The sequence below is a fragment of the Rhea americana genome, unplaced genomic scaffold (assembly GCF_003343005.1).
Source record: "Rhea americana isolate MKP2758 unplaced genomic scaffold, rheAme1 scaffold_1, whole genome shotgun sequence".
Lineage (NCBI taxonomy): Eukaryota > Metazoa > Chordata > Aves > Rheiformes > Rheidae > Rhea > Rhea americana.
In genome coordinates this window covers 7,397,900-7,420,216 of record NW_028185038.1, presented here as the reverse complement: position 1 = coordinate 7,420,216, position 22,317 = coordinate 7,397,900, and the positions used below count along the sequence as shown (strand labels likewise).

The 22,317-nt window shown below is 38.7% G+C and overlaps 1 protein-coding gene across 2 annotated transcripts in view; it reads left to right on the top strand.

The window, feature by feature from the left end:
- Positions 1 to 69: 69 nt before the first annotated feature.
- GSAP (gamma-secretase activating protein) overlaps positions 70 to 22,317 on the top strand; it is a 48,351-nt gene continuing 26,103 nt past the window's right edge. For both annotated transcript variants that reach the window (XR_014895023.1, XM_085298616.1), the window contains exons 1-13: positions 70 to 227; positions 3,290 to 3,363; positions 7,873 to 7,929; positions 8,656 to 8,725; positions 9,120 to 9,176; positions 9,299 to 9,387; positions 9,778 to 9,847; positions 11,839 to 11,888; positions 13,182 to 13,286; positions 14,255 to 14,314; positions 15,156 to 15,199; positions 16,261 to 16,346; positions 20,296 to 20,373. Coding sequence is in view for 1 of the 2 variants with exons in the window: in XM_085298616.1 (XP_085154742.1) it covers positions 143 to 227; positions 3,290 to 3,363; positions 7,873 to 7,929; positions 8,656 to 8,725; positions 9,120 to 9,176; positions 9,299 to 9,387; positions 9,778 to 9,847; positions 11,839 to 11,888; positions 13,182 to 13,286; positions 14,255 to 14,314; positions 15,156 to 15,199; positions 16,261 to 16,346; positions 20,296 to 20,373 (925 nt within the window). In the remaining variant the exon portion in view is untranslated. The remainder of the gene's footprint in view (positions 228 to 3,289; positions 3,364 to 7,872; positions 7,930 to 8,655; positions 8,726 to 9,119; positions 9,177 to 9,298; positions 9,388 to 9,777; positions 9,848 to 11,838; positions 11,889 to 13,181; positions 13,287 to 14,254; positions 14,315 to 15,155; positions 15,200 to 16,260; positions 16,347 to 20,295; positions 20,374 to 22,317) is intronic.

Below are 22,317 nucleotides of genomic sequence, written 5' to 3'. Positions count from 1 at the left end.
GGCGGTGAGGAGGCCCGACGGGGGCGGGCACATGGCGGTGCCCCTCCCACGCCACCCCCCGCAGCAGCCGGGGCGGCGCGGGCGCCTCTCGGCGGCCGAGTGCAGTGGGGCCGGGCCGTGCCGTGCCAGGCCAGGCCCGGCCATGCTGCTTCGCCTGGTAGCCGAGTTTGACCTGCAGAGGGACGTGGTCCCGTGGCTGGCGGCGCGGGGCTGGGCCGCGGCTCTAGGTAACGCCGTGCCGGGTGGCGCAGCGCCGGCGGGCTCCGCTGGAGAAGGTGTCTGCGGCCGCCCCTTCCCCGCCGGGCCCGCCGCTCCCGCGGGGCCTGCTCGCGGCGGCGGGGGCGGGGGGTGGCGGCGTTTAACGGCCGTCCGCGGGCGGGCGCGCAGGTGCGGCCGCGGGGAGCGTCTGGCGCGGCAGGAGCGCGGCCGCACCGCGGGCCGCTCCCGCCTGGCCGCTGCCGCCTGGCCGCTCCCGCCTGGCTTCGGTTCCCGCCGCCGTTCCGCACTTAGGTCTCGTTTGTGCGGTCAGAAAGAGCCTGTCGCCTCGTCCGCTCTCCCACGCCGCTCMCCTTTCTGAAAAAATGAAAGAAAAAAAGCCCTCACTTTGGTCTAGACGAGAAGTGCTAACTAAAATTAGACGAAGCATGAGATGCCGCAGCAGTGTGGGATAGCTGGCTTAACTCGCGCTTCATGTAGCGGTTGGAAAAAARAAAGAAAGAAAAAAGAATTACCCCAGTGTATTTTTGGCCCAGCGGCTTTTTGTTTTGGGTTTTTTTATTGCTTTTGTTCTTTATTGTTCATCTGCAAGGCAGGTGGCTTGGTTCTGCTTTTTGAAAACTTGTGAAAACCTTAGTCTAGAAAAACAGAAATGGATAATTAATAATCATTACTTCAGTAGAAGTAGATGGTAGTTGACGCACGATGTGGTGAGCTTGAAGCCGTAAGTGCTTTGACTTCTTTGCATCTCCCATTAAAGCTTAACCTCTTTTGGTGAATAAAGTTCTTTATCAGTCCATTAGTTACAAAATCCATTGTTAAAATTATTTTACATACACTAGATAGTTTACTGAATAGCTATTGATGGTGTAGACTCCACTGAAGGATCCAGAGATAAAATTCTGAAATTCTGTACATATAATCATTTCACCTGGGATTTATTCCATAAAGATACTGAAATGGTGCTACTATTTTGTGTAGGAAAGGGACAATCATTATAAGCTTTTTAGAATGTAACACAGACTGTTCATACAATCAATGCACCTGACATTGTAGACTCAGTGTAATTTAGTTTGGAAGGGGCATTTGATCCAATGCTAAYGTTGCTGTATTGCATTTCAATTTCTACCAGCATATATTGACTTCTCCCCCATCCCAGTGTAGTACTGGATGTATTAGACTACTGTGGAATTGTTGATCTGGTAGTGGATTTGGYTTTAATGGAGCGTGAAGCCAGGACGTGGGGATTTGTAAAGACTTATTTAAACTTCAAAGAAATACTCATGCACACAGAAAGCAACTGATTTCTAGGACTCGTTYTATTTTTGTGTCTATGATTTCAGATGTTAATTAGTTATTATTTTCTTTCCTGATGACTTGAAAGTACTAAATAGTGTGTGAGAATTTCTCATGGCAYGAGAGCTGGGAGTAGTTATGAGGGGTTTGGGCATGGGAGGCAAGGAGAACCAGCCTTGTTCTCTTTATTCAATTGATTTTTTTTTGAGTTATGTGTACGGGCCTTCAGKAAATCAAACTGAGCACTCTCCTGGCTATGTTGATAACAAACTTAACTTGTTGGGTGGGCAGGTTGGATTTTTTTTTTCCCTGGGCTTTCTTCTGCTGGTYTAAGCCATGGAGAAGAGGAAGTTGTAATTGTATATCCAGAGTTTTACTGCAGGACTTTCCAAGGGCAGAGATGATGTACACTTCCTCTTTTGCTCCATATTCTCTCTGAGGGTGATCAGTGACATGAAAATCATCTCTGAAATTTGAAACTTTTGAATGACTGTGTGGGGAGATAGAGAAGTTCAGTGGCATGGAGGTTTCTTGTGGGATCTTTGCTTTAGAAAAATTCTGTTCTATTGAAGTATTGTACAAGAGAGACTGCAATTTGTTTGGAGACTACTGCACTAATCTTAGAAGTCTGCGGTGCAACTTGTTTGGAGACTATTGTGCTAATTTTGGAAGTTTGACCTGGTAGCTAAATTTCATGATTTTTTCATGACAAGAAAAGCAGAATGCATRGTTATCTGAGACTTTCTCAGTCATCACTGGCTGTTCTTAACATAGTGGTACTGTAGTGGACTTTGARTGATGTGTTGCGTTATTAAATCTAGGGTAAGAATTTTCCTTGTCTTCTCACAATAAAATAAAAAATGTAGAATTGTTTGCTTCTAACAATATTTTAACACGGTTTTTATCACTGCAAACTGTACAAGCAAACTTATAATATCTGTCTTTGTGAAACTAAGTTTCATGTTTCTTCCTCCTATCAATGTTATGTGATAACTGTGGAGTAAACAGTAACACTGTAGAGTCAGTGTTATTTTTCACTTTCTGCATGTTTGTCCAGATGTGTTCTTCTCTTTCTGTATTCATCCTAGCTTCCTGATCATCTGTTTCCCTTTTAATGCTACTTTTTCATCTTTTTCATTCATGTCTTCCTTCACATTTGAAACTGTACTATATTGTGTCTTGTGTTGCTTAATTTCCTGGTACCTATTGGCATGCTGCTTAATTCATGTTTTTGTTGTTTTGGGTTTTTTTTTTTTTGGGGCGGGGGGAAAGCTAATCTGTGTAGTTTATTTCCAGCCATTCCTTTGCAAATGCTGGAGAGGCAGCTGGGACAAGCAACAGTTTTCATCATACTGGTTCTGCCTCTTTGTAATGTTCTGAGAGCTGGAGTGCAGAGACACTACCTAACTCTTTGAGTCGTATTGTGCATAACAGAAACATGCAAATATTTTTATTTTCTGTAAAAAGAAGACAGTGAATAGCACATTTCACTTTCATCAGAAAAAGATAATGGCCATTTAGAATCGTAGTTATAATGCGGAKTTAAGAGTTTTAATCCTAGAATTATTCCTAGGAAAAAAATATTTTTCTGTCTGCTTTGAATCCCCTTAACTATTTTTTTGAAGTTTAGTAGAATTAAATGATAGTGTAAGAAATAATTCTCTCTTTCAAGAATGGGGTAATTTTGGTGTGTGTAAGTAAGCTTTTTCATGTAAAAATGTATTTATGTTTAATTGGCAAATCATAATTCTGTACGTTTTAATGCTTATAATTTCAGATACTTCTGAGAATTTGTCAGCACTCTATGTTGTAAATGTTGAAAGAGATGGAAAAATTATTTATACCTGGAAGGTAAGTCAGCCTCAGAACTTAATAAAAATATACCAGAGAATAACAATACATCTTTGTCTCTGAGTTCTTGTACTTCAGATTTTTTTGCCATGAGACTTAAAACTTGAAAAACCCGGCTGATTACAACTTGAGTGTTGGGACAATGGGAAAGTATCTGTCTCTACTTCAGGCACAGGATAAGAATGATGAAATGGAGAGTGASGTACTGACTTGACTAAAGTCTATAAGATTTTTGCTGTTTTTTTTTTCCCTTGGAGACAGAATCTCACTCTGAATGACAAGCTATTTCTTTAATTCAGTAGTTGGACTTCCCAGAGAAGTTCTCAGGGTGAAGAAATGTGCTGCTTATGAAGAATTTCATCTGTTAACGAGGACTACTTTAATTCAACATGTTTATTCCTATCAATGGATATTTTAACATGCTGTTTATGTAGAACTAACTGTTTCTGCCTTTTCTTCTCTATTAGTTTTTTCCCTATTAGCCTTTTTAAAAATAGGATTATGGTTCTCCGTGGTAGAGCTTTTTTGTTGACTCTCCTAAAATTCCAAGAAATTTCCAAATGATTTGGGAAGGTTTCCTCTCAATGAGGCAAGCTGTGGTTTTCCTCTGTGTATTGGTAAGGTTTCCTTTCAATGAAAGAAGCTGTGGTTTTCCGCTCTCTATCTTGGAGAAATCTGTAGACCCAGCTGGATTCTAGAGGATCTCCTGAATCATAGGTTCTTGGACGGTGCAAATTGGAAATAGCAGACTCCAGTGAAATGGGACTGCCTTCAATTCTCTTCTAACTCAACAGAACTAAAACTCTCTAGCTTTTCTAGGATTAAAGCAAGAGGTGAGACTTTTCATCAAGGTATAACATACTTTAACTATGAGTGGGTATTTCCTTTCACATAGACTTAGGGAGGCAGTCTGTGTGAGACAACAGTGATCATAGAAACAATGTTAAATAATGTGTTAAGCTTTTGGCATTGCTCAGCACTATAGAAATGGTTTCTGAAAGTCTATCCAGCTGCTAACAGGAGATGTAATATTGCATAGTGTGATACTGCTTCTTGCTAGCACCTGCTGAGCCTCACACTAAGCTTCAGGTGACTGCCCTCTCCTTGGGCTTCTGACAGATGAGCCCAACTACCTTATATGATGATCAGTCTCTTGGAACAGACACGAGGAGTGAAATTTAGCTCCTATGTGTAGGTGTTCACATGTGTACCAGGTGTCTAAGCTTCCACTGCAGTCAGTGGGGCTCTGGTCAAAACGGTCAGTCAGTGGAATTTGGAGAATGACTGCATATGGCCTCTGCTTTGGGAGGAGGTATGTGGGGCAGGGAAAGTGGGCAACTGACTGACTCACTAGACTCGTTGACTGAATTGGCCTTACCTCTGCAGACTGTGAGGAAGTTTTAAACTCCTAAATTTAACTGCTTGAATCTGGAGCTAAAGTTCACATAGGCAGTCTCTGAAAATGTTCACTGTAGTTTCTCCTTCCTAATTTTAGGAATAAAGTGACTTTTTCCAGCCTGTATGGTATAAGTAGCTGGATGACAAAGCCTGAGAACTGGAAATAGCAAACTGCAGAGCTCTTCTGCGTGGTGTTGTTACCTCTTAAATASCATGCTGAAGTAGATGCAGCTGCTGCTTTTTCTYTCTCTCTCTCTCTCTCTCTYTTTTTTTTCCTGTTCTCTTACCATTATAAAGTGTCTGATATTTTTCTTCTGGATGAGTCAGCCTACAGCAGAAGCAGCATCTAGATTCCCTTTTTTCTGTTCCCTTGTACTGGAAGTGTGTGTGGGTGGTTGGCTTTTTATGCTTGTTGTGGGCAAACTGGAAAATACTTCTGGAGTGTTCTCACAACAAACAAGTGTATTTTAGGGTGGCATTACATTAAATGTATGATGCTTCTTCCACAGAGAAGAGGTTCATAATGCATAGTATGTGTTTCTTTCTTGGATCAGTAAAGATKCTGGTACCGGCGTAGATGTTACTGAAGTCAGTGGGAGTCAATATACCCACACTTATCTGCCTGCATGATACGAACATTTTTKTATGTCTGCACCAAAGCTCACTCAAGGCTTTAATCCAGCTGGACTGTATATTGGGAAGGAGTGCGCCTGTGGCAGCCAAGGCTGTAGCTGCTGAGCACTTAACCCTGCACTGAGCATGGTCCTGGGCAGCTTGGGCCCTAAGCTGCTACAGCTGTGCTTTTTCTGGTGCCCCAGTTTATTAAACTAGTTATGTCTGTGAGAGCTGTGGTCGCACCTTCAGACAGTGATATCCTTAAGCAGTGTGCATGATTCTTTGGGATTGAATTTTTTTCCCCCTCAAGAGTAGAATGCTATTTCTAAAAAGCCACTTGAGCAAAAAGAACAGCATATGTCGAGAGGATTGTGTTTTAACACTTTACCRTTGATTTAGAGAAGAAGGACTCAAGCCAAGCATTTCCTTTTCTGAAACAGTCCGTTAGCAACRTATGGGTATAGTTCTATTACTCTCTAGTTTACTGAAAACTTTTATAAGATGAGTAGTCATCCATAGTTATACAGAGGGGAAAAGAATCTTGGTGTATTGCATCTTTGGGAATGGCAAGTAGCTTTAGGCCCCAACTTGACAACAGTTGTTGCAAAACTTGTACTAAAATATAGATGTGGTCTGTGTTTTGCTATTCTATTCTGATAATACTCATCATAACACTGAAAAGTTTGTCTAGAGAAAACAGATTGCTTCAAGTCCTTCTGCTTCCCTAAACTTGCTTTAGAGACATCACTGTTATGGTAATTACTACTTCTAACAGTTTACAGATTTTACCAAGTTGCTAAAGGTAGTTTAATTAGTCAATACATCTCTCTCTCTTTCCCACCCCTTTACTATAAACTTTTCATAACTAATGAGCTACTGCTTTTGCAAGAYGCACCTATTTTTGTGAATCATTCCTTTTGGCTTTGTAGCAGCAAACTTTAGCAGTGACATTATCAGTGAGGATAGTATACAAACAGGGATGTAAACTAAAATGAACTCTCCTGGCTTTTGTCCTAATAGACACAAAACAGCCTTTTTCTGCCAAATAGGGAAAAAAACCCAAGCATATTCTATCTGAATTCAGGGGAAGGTGGGAATGAACRTTATTTCAAACTTGTTTTAGAGTATTGCATGGTACTGTAGATTTTGAGGTATCTATTATCTTCAATAACATTGAGAGTTTGGTAAGGGATTTTTTTTTTTTTAATATACCTGGATTCTAGTGYGAGCACTTCTATTTTGCAAAGCAGTGCAAAAGTCTTTGGAATAAATCAGACAACAAGTTTGTTAGCATGTGCACAGATGTGAATACTAATATTGATGCAGTCATCATACCAGTCTTGTAAAATGCATTTTTTGGTAGCAAAGTGCAGAGAATGCTAGAGTGTTAGGTGCATTTGGAATGAATCATTATTTGTGAATCCATTTGCTAACCTTAAATCAGTAGGATTGAAGCCTGTGTCTTTATATTAGGGTATATTTTCTTTTCCTTGTCTAAAATAAAAGAATTATGTTGTTGCCACAGCAATGCTCGGATGCAGACCTTTGAGGATGAGAACGCTCAAGCTTTTGTTTTAGCTTTGCAGAAGCTATAATTTTGTAAATAACTATTGATTATTTCTTTCCCCCTCAAGCTCTGGTTAAAAACAATGATGCTTACTGAGTACAAGGCTATGTGACTGAGTTGAGTTTCATAATTTAGTATACCTTGAATGCTTGAATGGATTTCAGCTTGAATTAAGATGTGCTATGTGCTGCCAGACAAAGTTTAAAACAAACAAACAAGCTTGAAAATTTAAACCATGTTAAAAATCAGCAAGAAGAAATGTTTTGATTTGTTTAGTCTTAAGGTGTCCCAARCAATGATTGTATGTATTATCAATAAGCTGGAGAAGGTGTATATTATTTTTGTTTTCAAAGGCAACAAGTTAACGATGTCATTTGAGCTTGTGAATATGCTCAGCCTTCAAACAGCTATTTCCTAAGGCAAAGCTGAAATCCTTTTTCCCACTTGCAGCCAGATCACTGGGAGCCAAGTTGACACTAGTGCCCTCTGCTTTAGGATTAGGATACTTTACAGGAAGTATCTACCTAACCTAAAGGAGRTTTAGGATATCAGCCACGGGAACCAGCATAACATCCCCTTTCATGCTTGTACAGAAGTATTTCTTCCTTGCCACACTGCCCTTGTAGTAAACAGTTTAGAAGCCAAGTGAGAGAGAGGCACATGGCTTGYGAACGGTGAATTGGCAGTGTTTCAGCTTTGTCCCATGTGTTAGTTCTTAAAAAACAAAACAAAAAAGCACTTCTCATTCTTGCCTCCCTTTCTTGGAATTGGGGTAATGAACTACCTGTATGACAGGACAAGGAAGTATGTGTGGATATGTGTCTTTTTTTTTTTTTTTTTTAAGTGAGGAGGAAGAAGTACGAAAAAAGAAATCAATATTTAACTCTGTATGTTATACATTATCACTATTAACATGTTTTCATTTACAGGGAAATCAAAGAAATACCCACATTGGATTGTATGATCGTCAAACTAAACAAAATGAGGTGAGAACAACACCAGACTTCTACCTGATGAGGATGGTACTTTAGCGTTCTAGACTTTGATCTTTTAGCACGGTATGTTATACTTCTAGCAAGTATTTGTATTAAACAGAGGAGAGGACTAAGAGGCATTCAAATGACACTTGGTAGCGTAAAGAGGTAGAACATTACCGGACATCTGAAAGACTTTGGGTAGATCTGCAGTCTTTATTTGAAAACAACTAACAAGCTCTTTCCTTTCCCTTGCTCCTTGCACTGAGCATGTGTCCAAGAAAGTAAATGTGTTGTGTTGGTTGGTTGGTTGGTTGGTTGGTATTCTGTATGCATCTTCAGTCTGGTGCTTCTGTTTCTAAGAAACAATTCTAAACCTGAATGTGCTGCAGTTCAGTGGTAGGGTCCATGGTAGGATAGGATCCTTTGCAGGTATGTGCGTAATTGTATGAAATAGGTGAAATCTCATATTGACATAGAGGTCTGCTGTGCAGAYCTGGTGGCAGGATCTGAGACTCAGAAGAACCAATCACAAACAAATAAATGAGGAAAAAGAGAAGTGATAAAACCCATTTAAAATACGTTTTCTGACCTTGGAATGTCATTTACTTTAAAAATGAAAAGGACATTGGTCAGCAATGGAGGAGGAGTAATTTCTTTCTTAAGGAGGAGTAATTAAATGGTCTCCTTTATAGAGTTTAAAAAATGATTTATTGTCATGAATGTTTTTCTCAATAGCACCTCTATATGTTTGAGAGAGATCTGCACATAATCAGTTGCTCGGTCAACAGCGAAAAGACGTTACTGGGTAAATACATATTTTATCAATAATTTTTTTTCGATGTTGTGATAAAAGTGATTAATAGTTTGATACGTTTGGGTATGGTACTACTTTGGTCTGTTTTTACCCATATGTTGCTCATAACTATCTGCATATGTCAGTGGGTACATCACCAAAGAGTGTAGGTGGAAATATACCTTCATTACATTTGCATCTTTGTTTTTTATTAAAGCAGAAATGTAAGACACGCTGTTGTTCACTTCCCTTATATATTTACACATGCCTCCTGTATCTAGAGGAGCTGCTGTTGTTCCTGCAAAGTATATGTTTTTGGTAGGGTTTTTGATGTTTGCTCTCTTACAATGTTCACTAAGATCAATAGCAAATACGCATACTTACTGTGTATTTTTTTCTTGATTAGCTGTCAGTTTTCGTCAGTATACAGAGGAAGAAAGAGTAAGTCGACTACTGCAGTCAGGTACTACAAGTGTATTATTTTAATACTGTTAGAGATACTGTACTCTTGTGCCTTAATTTCTCTTTAGAAAACAAAATTGTATATTAAACAGAAGTTACATGAAACATATATTCTTTTTGCAGTATCCAAATATTTAACCTTGCTAGTTGAAATTCATCCCATTAATAATGTGAGAGTCCTAAAGGCTGTGGATAGCTGTGTTCGAGTACAGGTAAGGTATTCACCTAATCTAAATACACACCTTTTCCATCTACTGTGCTAAAGTGAAAAGGTGTTTGAATGCAGAAATATCTCATGTTATCTTGCCAACTGTTAGTATTATGGATATAATTTGCCCATATAATACTTCATATAATGCTTATGAAGTAGAATCTTTCTGACATGAAGACTACTTTTTATTCTATCTATCTAAGCCTGTTTATAGTGATTGGTGACTATTAGCCTGTAATAACAGCTATTGTTATTAATTGTGCCTCGTCAGTGTGGCCAGCTTTATTAAAAATATATGAATACCCAATTAGGTAAAAATGTATATGATAAATGTTCTAGATTATTTTGGTAGGCAAGATTTYATTTATTTATTGTAAAACTTTTTGTATAGTTTCTTTATCCAGATGAAAGCAGACATGCTTCTACAGAAAGTCGTCTCTTGCTAGCTTCAGAAGATAAATGTGAGTTAATGTTTTGAAAGCATGTTTTCATTCTTTTACTTTAAGGTGGTTATCATTGATTGTATTTTTGACAGGCTTTTATGGGAAAAACAGTAAAAAAAAAAAAAAAAGATCTGAACTCTTCTGGATACTGTGGATGTTTTCTGAAAACTGAGACTGTTTTTCAGTATTACCACAATTGCCAACTTTGGCTGCATTTTTTTTTTTGCTTAGTTCATGTTGCCTCCTCAGCAAGTTTGCAGATGATACCAAGCTGGGAGGAGTGGCAGATACACCAGAGGGCTGTGCTGCCATTCAGAGAGACCTGGACAGGCTGGAGAGCTGGGCAGAGAGGAACCTCCTGAGGTTCAACAAGGGCAAGTGSAGGGTCCTGCACCTAGGGAGAAATAACCCTAGGCACCAGTACAAGCTGGGGGCTGACCTTCTGGAGAGCAGCTCTGCAGAGAAGGACCTGGGAGTGCTGGTGGATGACAGGTTGACCATGAGCCAGCAATGTGCCCTTGTGTCCAAGAAAGCCAATGGTCTCCTGGGGTGCATTAGGAAGAGTGTTGCCAGCAGGTGGAGGGAGGTGATCCTGCCCCTCTCCTCAGCCCTGGGGAGGCCTCATCTCGAGGACTGTGTCCAGTTCTGGGCTCCCCAGTACGAGAGACACATGGAGCTACTGGGTCCAGCATAGGGCTACAAAGATGATCAGAGGGCTGGAGCACCTGCCCTGTAAGGAATGGCTGCGAGAGCTGGGCCTCTTCAGCGTGGGGAAGAGAAGACTGAGAGGGGATCTGATCAATGTGTACAAGTCCCTGAAGGGAGGGTGTCAAGGGGACGGGGCCAGACTCTCTTCAGTTGTCCCATGTGACAGGACAAGAGGCAATGGGCAGAAATTGAAGCACAGGAAGTTCTGCCTGASCGTGAGGAGGAATTTCTTCMCTGTGAGMGTGACGRAGCACTGGGACAGGTTGCCCAGAGAGTTTGTGGAGTCTCCTCCTCTGGAGATCTTCAAGGCCTGCCTGGATGCAGCTCTGTCTACCATGCTCTAGGTGACCCTGCTGAGCAGGGGGTTTGGACTAGATGATCTCGAGAGGTCCCTTCCAACCTTATTGATTCTATGAGTCTATGTATTCGTTAGTCAGTCTTCTGATTTCTTAGTAAAACTAAATTAGACTTCTGTAGCCACCTGTATAAATTCAGAGCAGATGAATTGACTATGATAGATGGATTCTGATTTAACAGCATGCCAAGAGGGGTTAGAGTAGGATAAAAGTTTCATGTAACTTCGAATGTTCAGCCTGATCTAATAGGAATGAATTCAGGAGTGAATGTATAGAGGTGGACACTTGCAAAAGGTAGTTTATCCCTCTTGTCTTCAGCTCTTATCACAGAGTAAGATCACTCTTCCCATCTTTTTGAAGAGGCCTATCTTTTCTGCTAAGCTAAATGCCAAGTTTTAGGTATTTGGAATTAGGTGGGTAGAGTTCATTTCAGTAATCCATTTACATAATGCTTTGATCAGTGCTGTTTGTAACACCTGTTAGTCAAATCTTGCACCCTGAACATARGTAAACTACCAATAACTTAGGAATTTTGCATGAGCAAGGATTATGAGCTGTATTTGCACTAAGAAGTGAAACATGACTAAGGTGCAGTCTCAGGCACTAGCACAAAGCTGTGCATGCTCTTTCATTGTAAGCGTGCTCCTTGGCTTGGTTTGGTGTTTCCSTTGGTGCGTTTCCTGACCATGCTGTAATAATGTGGACAAGGATACTGTTTCCACTAGGCACTGTGGCTGAGGCCACACTGTTTCAGGTAAGCCAGGGAGTCTAAGTCCCTGAATAAGTGCCTGCATTCATACATCACATAGATTTCCTCGTATACAAAGTTGAATTTTATGGGTCTAGTGTGCTCTCATAGCACTCTGGGAGGTCATACTGTTCTGTTAACTGTATCAAAACATAATAAATGTATAGTTTCTAAGGATTTTTTATTTTATTTTAAAGATATTGAACAATTTGACATCCATGTTGTTGCAGAAGAAGAACACAAAGTGGTAAGATTTGAAAAATCTTGGATTCTGAAGTCATATTTTAACTGAAAAATTAGAAATATGTCTTCTGTAGTTTTAGCTAACTGCTTCTGTAACTTGGACAACACAAAATATATTAAAATATTGACAGTATGATTACTTACACAACTAACAACAAAGCTGTTCTAAAAACCTGTGTACCATGTAACCTGTGAGGAAGGTCACTTACTGCTTTTCTTTCTCTCAAAATGTGTCTAGATCAAAAACATTATTAGAAATTAGGAAAAAACACAGCATGCACTTATTTTTAAAGCATTCAAAATATTCACAGAGTTCAGTCACCTTTCAAACTTAGCCTTCTCGTCTACTGTGTGTCCCAATCTAGGCTTCATAAAAAAAAAAACAAAAACAAAAAAAAAAAAAAAAAAGCAGGAAACGTTTTCCCCTTGATCTTTCTTCCTGTGTTTCACATAACTCTTCACAAATTTATTGTGGACGTTCTACCTAAAATGTTTATTGTTGTTAGGCATACATCTAATCTAGTAAGTAAATAATCGCATCATAAATACCAATGTTCCATTTCATAGAGACAGCTATAGGTTTGAAGGGGAAAGGCTATGGTCCTGATTTTCAAACACTTTAAAGTCTTTTAAGATGTTTTTCTTAAAGCATATATTTGTTTTTAAAGCAGGCAGATTTCATAAAGTAGTCTGCAGTAGCTGGAATAAAGAATATCAGTGCAACTGAACAATCAGATAATGTCCTCCTAAAAAACAGATTTGTTTTGTGTTGACATGAAATCTCCTGATATCTTCTGAGTACATTTAAACAGTTCTGAAAGTTTTCCACAACTTTAGCCCTTTGCCTGCTATCAGTACTCTCTGTACGACTGAGACTTTACGTAAAACTCCCTTTTGGAGCTAATGTCTTTCTTCAGTTGTTCATGTAGCTGGTTCTGAACTGGCTGTGGTATTTCATTCCTCTGCTGTTCCATGTGGTGAAACATGCCAGCTGTTTTATTTTGTTTGCTTTATAAGCAGCGTGAGTGGTGAATTCTGGAATCAAGGTAGTATGAAAGAAAATATTTGGTTGTAGGTGGAGCCTGGAACTGTCCTTCTGATCTCCTTAAATTGAGCACCTTGCAGACAGCAGAGGTAGACCATGTGTAGTGAACAAGTAGCATATTCTTTCCAAGTACCTTAGCTTTTAAGGCTCTCCTGTGCATTGCTTATCTCCTAAAGCACAGACTGTGCRCAGTTGTCACTACAAAAACCTTATTTGACTTCTAATACGCAGTCCTTTAACTTTTCCCTTTAGGTGATTCAAAACTCTGGTCAACTTCCAAGAGCAAGAGTTGCAGATGATCTCATTTGGGCACAGTGGGATATGATGGRACAAAGACTCTTCTACATTGTTCCAAAGGTGAGGTGCAAGTCATTCTAGTGGTTCTGTTCTTGTCTATCTCATGATAGGAAAGTTCTGAGCATGTGTGGTAATAATGGTGTGAGTTTGGTTTTTATTATAGTCATCTGTCTTACTACCTCAAATAACCCAACCCAAAAGCCAGACTTGCCTTACTGCTGTCTGTACATTATGAATTGCAAGAGAACTGGTGGTTTCAGTGCTTCCTGTAAAAGAGGGTAGGTTTGTGAAGGCTTCCTTTTTTTGTTTGCTTTAAAAAAGCTTTTTTTGTTCAATCTGTTCTAAATCAAAAACTGTCATGAACATATTGCCTGAATTCTAGAAAGAGTTCAGATCTAGAGAAGTTCAGATCTAGAAAGTGTAAATTGTATACAGATGCATTAAGTGCACCAAATGAAGGCAGGTGCTGGGCTAGAAGTGCTCAAACCCTCCCTGACATTTTTTTTTTCTTTCTTTCTCTGACTGTTGGACTATCTGCACTTGTATTCTACATAAATAAAAAATAACTTTCCTCAACTTTTCACACCCACCAAAAATAAATGAGCTTTGGGAAGTAACAGGAAGTAGAAACTGCAAGGGAGAACATATTCCTATTTTTCTTTCTGAGGTGCCTTTGCTGAACTGACTGAAGTAAGATACAGAAATTTTTTTTGTCTTCTGTAATACATTTTTTGTGTGTGTGTGTGTGTATGCATGCACACGAGAGAGACGCGTATAATGTTGGGCTTCAGGCAAGAGCCCACGCAATTATAGATGATTGGCAGATAATGATCTGGGACAGGAAGGAAGTATGTCATAGTGCTATTGTGGGGATTTATATGTGGTTTTTAATTTGTCTTTTGTCCCCTTGCTGTACATTTGTTAGTGAAATGGGTTGGGTGTGTAGTGTACTGAAGTATCTAGTCACTTCTCAGTCTGTATGATATGCATTGTTTTGTTAATTATAAAACATATCCTCTTAATTCTAGGAATCAAGGAATACTTTGAAATGTGTCCAGTTTTATCCTGATGAAAATTTTAACTCAGTAGTAAGTCATTAGTGTTACATTATTCTGAGTTGGATATGGCTGAGTTCCAGGCACTGATACTGAGATATGTTTGGTTTTTATTATGGCAGGAAACATTTTGCAGAGGGAAATCAATGTTTGTTTTTTCATTTGTCTTTTGTATTTTATAAAATATATATATATTTTTATATATATATATATATTTATATATATATATTTTTATATATATATAAAAACACACATACATACACACGCATATATACATGTATATACATATATGTACACACACGCACATACATAAAAATTTTTCAAGAATATATTCAGATCGAGTTACAGTAAGTTAGCGTCTGTCGAATTGCGCATATACTCACCTAGAAGTAAATGACGTTCATGAAYGTCACACTGATCTTATACTGAAGTACTTAAAAGCAAGATTATCAAAATAATCAGATAAAGAAATCACACATTACTTCTGTACTGGTTTTAAGTGAGGCAGAAAAGCATCTATTGGCAAGAAATGGAATGGAACATATAAATTATGACTGTAATTGTTGGCATGAGCATTTAAATGTACTAGGTTTTTGTCCCGGTAGCTGAAAATTGCTCTAATGCAGGAGGCTACATATCCCATAATTGCACTTTTTTTCCCCCKCTTTTTTAAACACTCAAACAAGTAGTAACTATTTAATGGTTTTGGGGAGACTGCAAGGATTACAGGGTGATAGATGAGCTTTGTTTTTCTTTTTTAAAATGTTTAGTCTAGTGAAATGTAAATATTGCACATTTTACTGGACTGAAATATTAGCCATAGTATACTGACCTCACTAAATAACATAAGTATATTCTGCTTTTGGATTGACAGCTGGAATCACACCTGGATATTTCTGTATGTGACACAAGATTAAAGTAAGTTTTTGTGTGCGGGGTGGTGTATTTTGTTTGTTTGCTTTTAATGCATAGTCTCACTTTCTATAAACCTGAGTAAAACTTACATCAGAAAGACATTATCTTGGAGTTGCATACATGGAACTGGAATATAGAAATAATTTAAGCACCTTGTCCAACTCCAGTTCCTCTCACTTTTATCACGGTCAACTGTAAAACATAATTGAATCCTTGACTATTTTTGATACCATTTTTGAGAATGGCTGAAGAACTAGTTAGTTATAGGTTAATATAGGTTAAACTGTCCTTCTCTTGATTATTGTTTACCTGTTCAAAGTAAAGAAACTTGCTTAAATCTCCTCTACTGTCATGGATGTGCAGTAATTAATCTGGAGTGGTGATTTTTAAATGCCTGCCATATTCCTGTCAAGAGAAGCTCTCCATTTTTCATTGCCGTTACGTATTTTACTGGGCAGTTAACCAGACCACTAGACCATTCCTGCTGCCTATGCTCCTTTTCTTCTCTAGCATGCTATTTGCAGCTTGCCTGCAGTTTCAAGAGTAAGATTCATTGGATTCTGTATCCTGTTGCAGTTAATACTGAAAAAATCCAGCACTTGTAAGAGCTTCATAAATATATTTTTTCCCCTTAGAATTCTTTTAGAAATCACAGGGAAAATCCCTGTAGGAGTGAAATCCTTTCTTGAGGGATGGAGGGGAGTCTAAGCCAGATTGCGTATAACCTTCTCTTGCATGTTCTACATGGGAAAAACAGCACTTGCAGCTTTTAAAGATGTCATGGTATAATAAGTTCCGTGTGAGCATAGTTTGGTCCTTTTCTTTTTCAGTATTTCTGCTGATATTGTTGTGCCTAGTTGCAGGTTAAAATATAACTTTACAGACGTAAATAGTAGAGTCAGGCTCCAATTTGGCCTTTGAGTTCTCATGTGTAATAGATGACGAATTTCCAGTACTTGGGCAGAACCTGCTTTCACTTTGTGACTGTTCTCATGTGTTCTTTGTGTTGTGATGAGTCAGTGTGGATGAAGAGGTTTACTTACTGATCTTCTGTTTGTGCGTAGACTTGTGAATTTTGGGTATGATTATTGTCAAGACCAAGAAGTTGCACCTAAATCTTTGAATCTTCAGATTTTTACAAATAAAGCAGGTAATGAATAAATACAATATTGTCATTTTAAAATATTTTCCAAAATGTAATTATCATGAAGTATAATCATAATTACTAAGAATTTCCTCATAAGAGGTTACACTGAATGTTTTTTTTTTTTTCTGTGAGTGTGAGACTTTCTTAAGAGTGTACTTGACAGATCTCTGTGAGGAGAGGGAGGAGTGGTAAGTGTGATAAGTCTATTTCTGTTTTTTGTTTGTTTTTGTTTTTTCTTTAATTTTTTCTACCTTGTGAAAACTGAAGATGTGTGTGCACACAGACACACACACACACTCACACACACACAGACACACACTTGAGTCCAGGGCTACCTAAGGTTTTATATATTAACACTAAAACAGTCATCCAGAAATTTACTGGTAGCCCAAGAGCTGATAGAATGCACTCATAAGGTGAAGCTTCTCTGACTAAGCATCTGCAACATTTTGTGCTACTTTCAGAATCCAGGTGGTCCCAACGCACAGCTGTGTAGGACCATAGCAATTTAATGTTAAAGCTGACAAAAAGTATATTCTAAAGGCAGTAAATTCAAAGAAGATTCTGACCAGATCTGTTGTCTGGGCATCTGATACAAGTATCCTGACTTCTAGAATRTAGATTAGTCTACTTTTACTCTCTGTTAGTAAGACAGTATTTTTGTGATGCCTTTCATATACAAGCCATCTGCCCAATAATGGAAAACGTTATTAATTTGCATATACATGTTTCCTTTTAAACTTGTGCTCTCCGGGGTTTGTCCAGATTCAAGCACCTTAGGATGAGTTTCCTTCTTCTTCCTACTAGACTGTTGACTGATTATTCTAATGTAAAATGTTCTTTTCCATCTGGCAATACAGTTTTTAAATTGCCTATAGAACCTATCAGATGTTGAACCTTTTGCTTAATGTTAAATGCAGTTTGACATTTGCAGTTAGTAAGTGGGATTGCTATATGTGGTGTTCTATTGAATGTTTGAAACCAAAGATTATGTTGCACCATCCATTTTGAGTAACTGACAGTTTGGATCAAATGGTTTCAGGGCTAAGACCATATCCAGTTGTTGATGGACAGTGATAATCATTCTCTAGTGCCCTTTTGTGCCTCCTCTTCATGGTGACTTGCAGGACTAGACTGCAGGCTCTGTGGGACATAGACCATGCTTTCTATGGAATTGGTAGCATGCTTTAACTATTAATACTGATATCTCTTTGTTCCATTAAGCCATCTCTGGCAAGGAATAATTGGAATAAATTCAGAATGGAATATTCCATGCAATTTCCTATTTAATAAAACTGTTAGTGACTACAGTCGATCTGAACTTTGGATAAAATCACTCTTTCTCTCTCAGATTTCCGTAGTAGAAGAAAAGTAGCCCTGTCCCTTACAACCAGCATAAACAAGATGAAATATCTCCAGATAAAGACTAATGTACTTGTCATAGATTAGCACAGATCAAACAGTTCTARTCTTAGAATTGACTTTGTGTGTTCAGCATTTGGTTATTTAAACAATACTTTATGGTTATGTCTTCTTTGAGTGCTTTAGAAGTGCTTTTCTGTTAAATTTACTGGATTTTCAGAAAAATGGAGACAGTAAGGTAGCATAAATCCTGGGTTACCTTCACCTGACTTCATCCACATAAAACTTAAGTATCTGGACTACGTTTACAGAGAGAAATAAATATCTCCAGAGCATGATTGCTTCGATCTGTCTTCAATCGCTGTTGAAGGACCCTAAATCAGTGATGTCTGAAGTTAGGTGAGACAGGCCTCTCCTAAGCCTGTACAAGCTCTAATGCAATGGTATATTTGAACTGTGAGACATTCAGATGCCATGTTGAGATGTTGGTACAACATTGTGTTTTAAGATTCTGTTTGAAGAGAAATTGGGAGTTTGAAGTTAAATTTCCTAAGAGAGACTTGGTGTCTTCATGTCTATACTCAATAATCTCTTACATTTTCTGTGGTGTGGTGTTTATTTACCAAATGGCAGAGTTACAATTGTTTCCTAACTGTGCTAAATATAGAAACTTACTATTATTCTATACAACTAGAACTTTATATGCTGCCTTTTACCCCCCTCTTCATTGTTGTTAGTTGAGAGGGTTTTTTATTCCTGAAAAGATAAGAGTCTGTCCAAATTGATATTGAACGGAAGAGGATAGTATAGGAGACTTAGTTCTGCCTTTGCACAGAACACTTACCGCCTAGGCACAATAGGAGTACAAGCTTTCCCTGCGTCAGTGCACCCCAGCTCTGATTTTGCAGAGAGCACTGTTTAAGGGTAGGAAAGGAATCTGTTAGTTTTCAGTCTCTGACTGCTCGGAGACTGCCGAAACAGTATCAGCTGTAATGGTGCTTTGTGGACACTTGCTGAGCTGAGACTATCGTGCTCCTTCTATCTATGTTAATGAAGCACCATTTAATTATATTATCTATCATTTGTAATTTAAGTTGTTAATATTTGGACCAGTATCCTAACAATGAAAGTACATGCATCTCATTAGTAGTCCCCAGAGCCACTCTTTTTTTGATCAGCTTGAATATAAACCCACTGATACCTTAATCTGTATAGATTCCCTTGCATGTTGTGCAACTTACAGGATAGCATACATCTTATCCTCCAGCTTGCGGGAAAGAAATTTGTATGTCAGAGCAGAGCTGTTTGTTGAAATAAAACAGCATTGTGGATTTGCTGGAGCTCTTCCAGTCTCCCTACTGAATCCTGATGCTGCTACTTTAAAAATTATGCATACTCTGAAAGATGCCAAGTACTCTGGCAAAATGGCCCAACTGTTGTCTAAATAACTTAAATATCCAAGGAAAACTGTATCAGACTTCCCATCAATATTCAACCTGGTGAGAATAAGCAGAAAAATATGTCTCAGAAATTATTTACCTTCCCCAGAAATGTGAAGTACCTGGGCCAGATCTATATAACAGCTGTGGTACAGCTTTGTGGTTTGAACTATTAGGCATTTTACTAAGTAAAATATCTTGTTAATTGTGCTTTTGTGCTTGCACTTTTCTTTGTATTGTGCCCTTTTATGTATATTTTGTGTATATAAACCTCTGGGGTTTTTTTAAGAGGAATATTAATGTTAGCAATACTTTTATCTTTGCTGAAAATTTATCACTTAAAAAAGGTGAATGGTCATAGCTGTGGTCCGGCTTTCCCARCTGAGTTAGGGACTGTGCTTTGGAAGCCCTTTCTAACTTGAATGCCAGAGCAGTATGCTGAGGCATTGGAGTAAGTGGATTAAAGTATTGTTTTGATATATATATATATTTTAATAATGGAAGGATGGCTACCATCTAATTGAGTCAAAGCAGTCTATAAGTATGATTTAGAATTAGGATGGAAGATCCTTCACAAAGTACCTTGGTTGAAATATGCTTGTGCAAGGACTGACTTTTCTCCTAAAAAGGGAATTATGGCTCTTTGGACTGGAGAGTGGAGAAGGGATTATAATTTCTAGTGTGAGAAAGCTCTAATAGCCAATATGAAATTATTATTTAGAAAGCAATCAGACTTCATATTTTACTGTGTTGTTCTGTGCATGTTTAATAGTCCCTTAACAGAAAATATCTAGAGATCGAGGTAGACTGTGGAGAGAAAGGCTTGATCATTTTTTGACTGCAAGCATGATGTCTAGGAGGAAGGGCTAAAAATGTACTCCTAAACAGAAGAACTGGCTATATYAGAACACAAAATTATATTGTAACATATTATCTTCTCTGTTCTCTCTTACTCTGCATCTCACATGGTAAATGATAGTTGAAGAACTATGTAATATGCATTTCTATAGTCTTGACCTTTTTTGAGAGATTATCATTGTTCATTTCTGATCTGTAACAGTCTTGCTTTAGTTTTGTGCAATGTGAAGGTGTCCATGTATTCAAGTGCACAATTTTCAAGTGTAATTTTCTTTTCCTTTTTATCTGTTTAGGAGGCTTGTGTGTGTGTTGCAGTCTAGCCTCTGATATTCCTGATGAAATAACATACTCCATATATTTCTTACATAAAGGTAAGATTATCTCGTTCAGTTATCTTGCTTTGTTTTGGAGAACGTAACTTTGAAAGAGTCACAGAATGCTTTGCAGAACAAGGAACTACCTAAGCCTGCAGACAGTAAACTTCTGTGGCTCGCGTTTTTAAAGACAGCAGCTGCACTTGGCTGCTAAGTCAACCTTCCTGCTGCAGGCTTCCTGCCTGATACTGAACAAGTTGCTTCAAACCAGTGTCTTCATGATGGCTATTAATTGGATATTTCTAGCTAGACTTTCCAACATGCTGACCGCAAACAACATTAATGAAATCTGTGGGAGCTGCAGGTGTGCTGTACTTATGCCATAAGTCATTCAGTGTATAAGAAAGTGGAGCCAGCAGCTCTTAGCTTGAATGTGTGTTCAGAGTTCCAGTTCAACACTTCATTTCCACAGCAAGCTGTGCAACAAACACTGACTTTAAGAATTGTATATGTAAGTGGTGGTCCTAGCTCTTAGTTTTAGGCCCTAATTCTTTTCTTGGAAAGAATGAAGCATATTGTTTCATCTTGATCAGAGCAAAACTTATGATGTTAGCAAGATACCTTTCTTTCATTTGGTAAGTGAAGRAGAGAGGTGAATTATTTCTCAGTGAGAAGCTGCACAGAATGGAGTAACCTTATTCAAGTAGGCAATGTTTTAACCTCAAGTCTTTGCTTTCATGTGTCAGGAAAATGACTTAAGACTTCAGTGCTGGGAATTGTGCTAACCTGTTACTTCRCTGCTGGAATTTCATTTTTGGAGTTCTTGAAGGCATTAGCAAACTGYTGAAAAGTCCGTTTTAGATGTGGCAGCAGTCAGCCCTGATGGTTCACAACAAAGGGCTGCCTTCCTCTGATGTGTCTTGTGTGTAGCTGATGGGAGGTTGCATCACTTTAAGTCAGCCATGGCCCTTGTGCCTCTGTATGTGTACCAGGAAGAGARTGAGGATAAATATGATGGTGGTGGTGACCAAATGCATCTGGAGTGACCATGGAATGGAGTTTTTTTGATGTGGAGCTGTTTCTGGATTCATGTAAGATTCATCATAGAGAATTATACATCTGRTCTTGAAGTGACCCCACAGAGGCAGTGGCATATCAGGAGCATAAGCCACTTTTTTGAGACTCATAAGGAGTTCAGTCTGTGCTGCAGCATCTGCACACTCAGAAGGAGAACTTGCTTCTCCATGTGAATGCAGGTCCCCACAGTCAGTTGATGTAGCTGAAATGCAGAAGTGGTGATGTTGCAGGTGTGTTCTGCAGTGCAAGTATTAGCTTACATGTGTTCAAGTTGGCAAGTAACAAGGTGATTGCCTTTCTCATGTCAAAGAAACTGTTTCTTTTTGAGTTCCCCTTTATCTAAAGGGTTGCTATTGGCCTTGGAAATCTCCTGTTTCTTTTTTTTGCAGCAGCACAAAGGATATCTCCTGCTGGGGTCAAGAATCAAAGTCCTGGGTGGCTGAAGCATGGGTCATCCTTCTTCTTCCCCCTTCCCCCCCCCCTTTTTTTTTCTCCCCTCCTTGGGTGGTCTTGTAGATCTAACTCTTATTCTGTGTTTTCACAGATTATTAGGTAGCATATTAGGTCATGACACCATTCATTCCATGCTTAAGCTTGGATGTTTGGAGGCAGGTCATTGTTTCCTTAGTTACCTGAATCTTTAGTTTCTCTCAGAGGTTGATGAAATAGAGTTCTGTGCTGTTCTTGTTGGACAAAGGAAGAGAATAAAATGATGTCAGTGCTGATGCTAAGTCCATCAAGCATAGTGGGTCTGAAATCAGCTAGAGTCTTAAACTGAGAGGTGAATTAAATTGGAGAAACAAGGTATGCAGATAAACAAACTGAGGGTTCTTTAAAGCAATTGAAGAATCAGCAAGATATGTATATAATACAGATATATGTTTTTGAGGAGGGGATAGTTTTTTTTTTTTTTTTTTTTTTTTT